General features: G+C 38.6%; 1 protein-coding gene across 1 annotated transcript in view; it reads right to left on the bottom strand.

Annotated features, from left to right (window-relative positions):
* Positions 1–2068: 2068 nt before the first annotated feature.
* The window catches only part of LOC118420134, a 10521-nt gene continuing 5460 nt past the window's right edge, over positions 2069–7129 (bottom strand). The window contains exons 2-7 of the mRNA XM_035826840.1: positions 6860–7110; positions 6490–6612; positions 6044–6206; positions 5720–5893; positions 4310–4474; positions 2069–2916 (exon numbers count right to left, since the gene is read on the bottom strand). Of these exons, the coding sequence (XP_035682733.1) occupies positions 2744–2916; positions 4310–4474; positions 5720–5893; positions 6044–6206; positions 6490–6612; positions 6860–7110 (1049 nt within the window). The 3' untranslated portion in view covers positions 2069–2743. The remainder of the gene's footprint in view (positions 2917–4309; positions 4475–5719; positions 5894–6043; positions 6207–6489; positions 6613–6859; positions 7111–7129) is intronic.

Below are 7129 nucleotides of genomic sequence, written 5' to 3'. Positions count from 1 at the left end.
TATATCGAGGCTTCATCATTTTACATATTTGACGACACTTTCTCTTCTTTTGTTATATCTTAAGCATTTCGCAATGTTTTGAATGTATGCAGATAAGGTTGATTTTCAAAAGCTATCATGCAAACACGTTATGCTAGTATGGTCAGCCGGAAACAATGTGTCTGGGTGTATATCTAAAATCTTTGTTTTATGCTAAAACATACAAACATTTTGTCACGCTGACAAACAAAAAAAGCACAGACTCGAATTAAACTGCAGCCATTTAAGCTTTATTAGAGTACGCAAAGAAACAAAGAACCATATCTTCAGAATCCTTAACATCGCCAGTCTCAATGACAGACAGCAGATATAGCAGTGTTGGTAACTGCTTGAGTTTTGAAAGACCTGGTAGTAACAATGATTCTCGTTGTTTATCTTCTGGTGATAGGGATAGATTACATGTAATTCAACAGCAATGCACTGCTTTTAGTTGTTTCCTTAACATGATCGTTACCGTTACCACAGTGTGTTTTTTCAACTCAGGTCATTACTAATCCTATAAGGGATAATGAGATAATGACAGATACGCTGTTTTGCTTAGTTGTTAGCAAACATTTTTCTTAAGTTCTTTACATGTCAGAAGTTCTTTAACATCGACATCAACCATCTCATCATAACATGATTTTACAAATCTACTGACGTCATTGATATACAAATGAAAGTCATACCTGTGACAAAGGAAAGTAATGCAGTTTTTCTTTAAAATATGAACTGCTTACAGACGAGTTTCAAGTGGTGTTCCATGCAAGTGTTCACTCTGAGACCAGAGTATATGCTTTCCCTTTGCTCTTTAGATGGAACAGTTTTTCAATTCCTTCTTTTGTGTTAGACTTTCAACTGTATAGACTGGGGTCTAACTTTAGCTTTCCGTTTCCTATGGTAATATATGCTTGCAAAAATGGTACTCAATGATATAGATAAACAACCTCTATGCGTAGATAGTGCCACATGTATTTAGACTGTAGTAATGGACTAACAGCCTGTTTTCTATGATAGATGTGGCATCGGTTTCAACATGAGGTGGTTGTATCAAAATCATTGGCAATGAAAAGCAATTCATATTGGCACAGCGTCTACTTCTATGACAGAATCACAATTTCTTAAGACTTAATAATGCCTTCAAAACATTTAAGAAAACTCACAATCTGAATGTTGATCACTTATCACCAAGTAAACTTGGTAAGATATCTGTCATCAAAAGGACATTGTGTGCCTTTATCTAAAAAAATGGTAATGAAAGTAATAACATAAGCAAAATCACATGGCACAGCGTCTACTTCTATGACAAAGTCACAATTCCTTAAGACTTGCTGTCTTTCATAATTCAATGAAATCTCAATCTGAATGTTTCTCACATTTCACCAAGTACTATTGGTATGACTAATGTCATCAGAAGGACATTGTGTGCCTTTATCCAAATAAATTGCAAAATAAAGCATTAAAATATGCAATATCTATTGGCACAGCGTCTACTTCTATGATAAAGTCACCCTTTCTTTAGACTTGTTGTCTGACAGTATTTCGTAAGAACTCACAATCTGAATGTTTTTCAATTTTCACCAAGTAATATTGGTGTGACTAATGTCATCAGAAGGACACTTTGTGCCTTTATCTAAATAAATGGAATAAAATTATGCAGACTCTATTGGCACAGCATCTACTTCTATGACAAAGTCACCATTCCCTAAGACTTATCGTGTTACATTGTATAAAAACTCACATGCTGAATGTTTTTCATTTTTCACCAAGTAATATTGGTATGACTGATACCATCAGAAGGACATTGTGTGCCTGTATCTAAATAAACGGTAATAAAAAGAATAATTCTATGTAGAATCTATTACCACAGCTTCAAATTTCATTTGAGACTTGCATGATGTTGCATTCCTAAGATTCAGGACAACCCACAATCTGATAGTTGATCACTTTTCACCAAGTAAACTTGGTACTATATCTGCCATCAAATGAATATTGCATGCTTGTATCCAAATTAATAAAAAATAAGAAGAAATAATCTATTGGCACATCGCCAACCTCTATGACAAGATCCACATTCCAAGACTTACTATCTTCCTAAAATTGAGGAATACTCACACACTGGATATTGCCAACTTGTTATCTGTCTCTAGAGAGACATTGTGTGCCTTAATGGCAAAAATAGACCGAAGATTACTGAAGTCAGGGGTACATATGAGTAAATGATTTTCAAATGCAATGAGAGAATAAAGACACGGAAAGTGATTCACGATAAAGAGATCTAAAGGATATTGTATGCATTGTAATAGCATGATTTCAGTCAGATCAGCTGTTTGTAATCTTATATACCAAAGCTGGGGAGTTACCTACACACACTGTCAAGGATCTCTAATGGGCATTATAACATGTATTAGAACATTTATTAAAGAAAAAAACTCATCGATGTTGATGCGATGCTTGTTGGCTATTGTTAACAAAATTATACCAAAATAAGGAAACTCTCAGAAAGGTTGGCGAGTGGCCTTTTTTGAGACGGAGAAACTTTATTTGTGTAAGCATAACATGACTCTATACCAACAGAGAGAGAGGGAGAGAGAGAGAGGGAGAGAGGGAGAGAGAGAGAGAGAGAGAGAGAGAGAGGGAAAGTGAGAGACAGAGAGAGACAGAGAGAAAGTCAGAGACAAAGACACAAAGAGGAAGAAAAGAGTTTATGAGTTAACTGCACCAATTACAGACCCAAAGAAAAGTAGTTGACACATCCAGAACAGTCACAGTGATCCGCAGTGTTGCCACACCAGTTGTATTTGGAACAGCACGGGTATATGCCGTCAGGGTCACATTTAGCAGGTTGCCCGTTCGGTGCCGGGTAGCCCGCACCGCACCGGAAATCATCTCGCCACGCTTCAAGAAAAACAAAAAAAGACGTAACTGATTAAAGAACAAACGTTTTCAAAGATAAGCAAATATTCCACGTTCCTATTACAGCGTATAAAGTACTTAAGAATGCAGGCGCGGTTGGGGGTATTTCCCACAGGAACATATGAGACTTCCGTGTGGTAACCAGGAACAGCTGTGAAGTAGCTGGGTACTGCATGAATGGGCCAATATGCTGGTTGTGCAATCAATCCCAGAGTTCTTTGCTGGCATAAGTTATGTTAATGAACCAAGATGGCCGACTGTCGTCTGCAAATATTTTTTTTCATGAGGGTCTGCATGCTCTTTTGCGTAAGGCGTAGGCAGCCTATTTTCATTTCCCGTAACTCGTAGGGAAAACCATATTATCTACGTAATTTGTAGGGAGGCGGCGAAATTTAGCGTAATTGCCTTCCTTGATTTAGCGTAATACAAAGGGGGTTCTTCTGAATTCAGCGTAAATCGTTGTCGGGACCCCCATGCAGACTTTCATCTTTTTTTCGTGTTTTGGGGCATAAATTCTTGGTTTATTCGCTAAAATGTCAAAGTTAACTTGGTTACAAGCGCATAAGTAGCCTTTCCCCACCGATTCTGAAGCAAAACATACAATTTTGGACAAGAATGGTGAAGAAATGCTGCTGAACATCAGGAAAGAAGATATGCACGTGAACTTTACCAATTTCATGAAAAATCACCACCATGCTACAAAAAACGACTTAGGACAGGCTGTTAAGCTGCAGCTTCGACCTTGGTTACTTTTGTGGAGGTCATTAAGTACCTTGATGTGGCAAATAATTAGTGACAGATGGAGCTGATCATTATTCTATTGAACAGCCTGTTCAGCACCCAGGACAATACCTAGCCATAAACTTACTTGCAGTGATACCTGGGTAATTTTTTTTTGCTGCATGTGTGGTTCTGATGTTATCAGGATGTCATAGGAATGTTGTAGTGTTGATACTAAGATTAATTATAAAATTCAGGTATTATAATACAAAAGTTAATGAAAATAACTTGTTTTATTGATTTATTACCCTTGCATGTCATTTTTTATGACTTTGGGTAAAACTTAAAAGACATTTTTTTAAAGTAGAGACTCTCAGCTTTCTATTGATGTATAACACTATAGGGCAAATAGCCCAGAACAGGGAGGGTATATGGGTAAAAAATTGCCAGCAGGACAAGGGTTAACTTCATTTTGGTGTTCCCGTCCGTTAATACGATATTGCAATTAACCCAGATATTTTCACTTTGCAAGATATTTACATCTCTCAAGCATTTACGTTATATGGCGATGTATTTTGAATAGACTTTAGTTCTAGAGATAGAAATTATTTTAAAGCCACCTTCTCTGGTACAGTATGTAGCAGTGATTACAAACCTTTTTCCCTGTAGTCGACACAGCCAGAACAGTCACAGTGATCTGTAGTCTTGCCACACCACTTGCCCGGGGAGCAACATGGGTATTTGCCGTCAGGGTCACATTTAGCAGGTTGTCCGTTAGGTGCCGGGTAGCCCGCACCGCACCGCAAATCATCACGCCACGCTTTAAAATAGACAAATAGCAAAAATATCAAAATATATTTTAGTCTTCTATGCAGTATATTATACATCCTTAATGCTCATTGACAAAGTATTGATTATGTTAGCTGTAGGTTGGCATTGGTCCTGTGCACCACAATGGTAACTTCGCAGGCAGTAAAAGTAGGTGACTATGTTGTCACACTTAAATGCCAATCTAGTAAAGCCTTGAAAATCCATTATGAATACCTCAGTTTGTGTGTGTGTGTTTCTTTGTGTGTGTGTGTGTGTGTTTGAGCCTGTGTTTGTCAACAAGATGATTCAAGAACGGTTCAATGGGTTGGTTTCATCCTTTGTGTTTTGGTGGGTTGTGACAACGCTCGAAATGATAAGGTTCTTAGCCACCTAGCGGCTTTTATTGGTACTGCAGTGTTACTTCTGGCTTTGCTATCTCGTGTTCTGAACACGCTATGGGAATGGTTTTGAATCTCTTGTGATCGGGAAAAAGTGAAGTAAGTTGCGGGCCCCCTGTATCTAGCGGATAGGGTTACAATTGCAGGAGCCTTTGGTATAATATGGTCTTGAAATATGGGTGTCAGATAACTTTCGAAATTAGAACAAGGTGGGTCAGTTTTGAGCACAGGGGCATTTTTGTCAAGACATTCCAAAGATTTCGATCATTTTAGGTATGCAGGTAGCTTAAGTAAATATATTGATAATGATGTACATGCTATGCAAATGGGGAGTGAGGAATTTGTATAATTCCATTGTTTTCCATAACTGGACTTCAATAAATGTAACACAGGTAATTCATGATAGCCGGAACATAAACAGTCATCAAATATACAAATGAAGAACTGATTTGCATAATCTATGCAAATATGGCAAATATGGCAAGCACAAAATGAAGGGAATTTTATACTGGTGATATGTGTAAGTCAATGATGAACATCATTTTGCATAAATTAGCTGAATGTGTAAGACGTTTGGATTAAATCTACAAAGGCTCTAAATATTTAATGGAGGTATGAGGTCTCTACTCTAGTATTATACGAGGAGCCATTACTATTGAAGGATAGTGGAGCTGTCTAGCGCCTGCAGCTGATAGCATGGGGTTAATAAGGTGTGACTGATTGCTCAGACCTAGCAGTGATCGTGGTCAAAGCAGCCTGACTGGCAGATAGTAGTTAAAGGTTTATACAGTAAAAGAATATCTGGAGTAGCAGAATTCCTGGTGTTTTTCTAAGGAAGGAATAGAGTAAGGATGTACCTTTCCCCCGGAAGTCGACACATCCAGCACAGCCACAGTGGTTTGCAGTGTTGCCGCACCAGTTGTTTGGGGAGCAGCATGGGAATTTGCTATCAGGGTGGCATTTTGCAGGTTTTCCGTTGTCTGCAGGGTAGGCTGGCCCACAACGCCAATCCGCGCGCCAGTTCTTCGGTTCTATCATAAAGAATACATGTAAAACATTAAAGAATTTTAAAAAAAATCCTAATCTTTCCTGAGACTAATTTTCAGGAGAACGTTCTGCTCCAAACGCAGAATAACATATTTAAAAGAATGCATTCTGTCAGGTTTCAACATGACACTTACTGGTATATTTTAGTAGGGATGTCCCCACAGTACTAAGCTCGCTTTTCATCTCCCTTGTCTTGGCTGGAATCTCACTTGCACGGTCTTTAATGCGCAGAGCTGTGATCCATACAGCATATCCACCTCCAATGAGCCCATAGACCTGAGCAGCTTTCTGTTGCATCTGGTTGGTAAAAATTAACATTAAAGTTTCAGTCACGGACGAAATCACAATGATGGCATACATTTACATAACGCGCTTAGCTAGGACATGCTCAGGCGCAACTGTCTAGTAACATTTTGCTAATATGGCCCAGAATTAGCTGCTTTTATTCTTACATTGTTCTTCAAAGGACTGCTATGGATTAAACACTTATCGGTGTATTTCTCAACCAAACATTAGCTAACGTTTCCATAGATTAACTGTATGTCTATGATACGAATTGCGCACGAGAACAAGTCCATACCTTCTCCGTATACTTTTCCAGATTGTCCCTGTCGATGAGTCGCAGATGACATATTTCCATCAGAGATTTTCCCCCGAAGACTCCGGAGTGAGGTTTCACCATATCCAATAGATTGTACAATACCTACAAAAGTCAAGACAAATAGAAACATGAACCAAAACAACTTGGTATATGTTTCTTCAAAAGATTTTATCTTGCTTTGAAGACAACATATTCGCGAACTGCTAAAGTAGACAACAGAGGTACGCAAACAACAAATGAACTTGGAATAAACAATTTACACAACCAACTTCTTCTGAATGATTACATGTCATGTCGAACTCAACAGATATACCTTTCTATATAGTAGTATTTTTCAATGTTCACATACCTGATCTACTCCATCCGAACGGTAACTGAGCACACTGTCTGCCCAAGCTTGAATGTTGTGGCCGGGTAGCTCGTACTGTCCATTTCTGATTTCCATTTCAGCATGTGTGTCCAGCATGTTCCTCAGTCGCTTTTCATCTCTGCCGTACAGGATGACCTGTTGAAGGTACTCCTGTCCCAGCTGCAGATCGCTGACGCTTCGTGTCAACTCGCCCACCTTCCTGTCCAGCTGCCGAATCTGATATTGATCTCCTTAAGCTGTGCCGTGTTG

This window comes from Branchiostoma floridae, chromosome 7 (assembly GCF_000003815.2).
Source record: "Branchiostoma floridae strain S238N-H82 chromosome 7, Bfl_VNyyK, whole genome shotgun sequence".
NCBI lineage: Eukaryota > Metazoa > Chordata > Leptocardii > Amphioxiformes > Branchiostomatidae > Branchiostoma > Branchiostoma floridae.
Note: the sequence above shows the minus strand (reverse complement) of the source record. Positions and strands in the feature narration are given on the sequence as shown.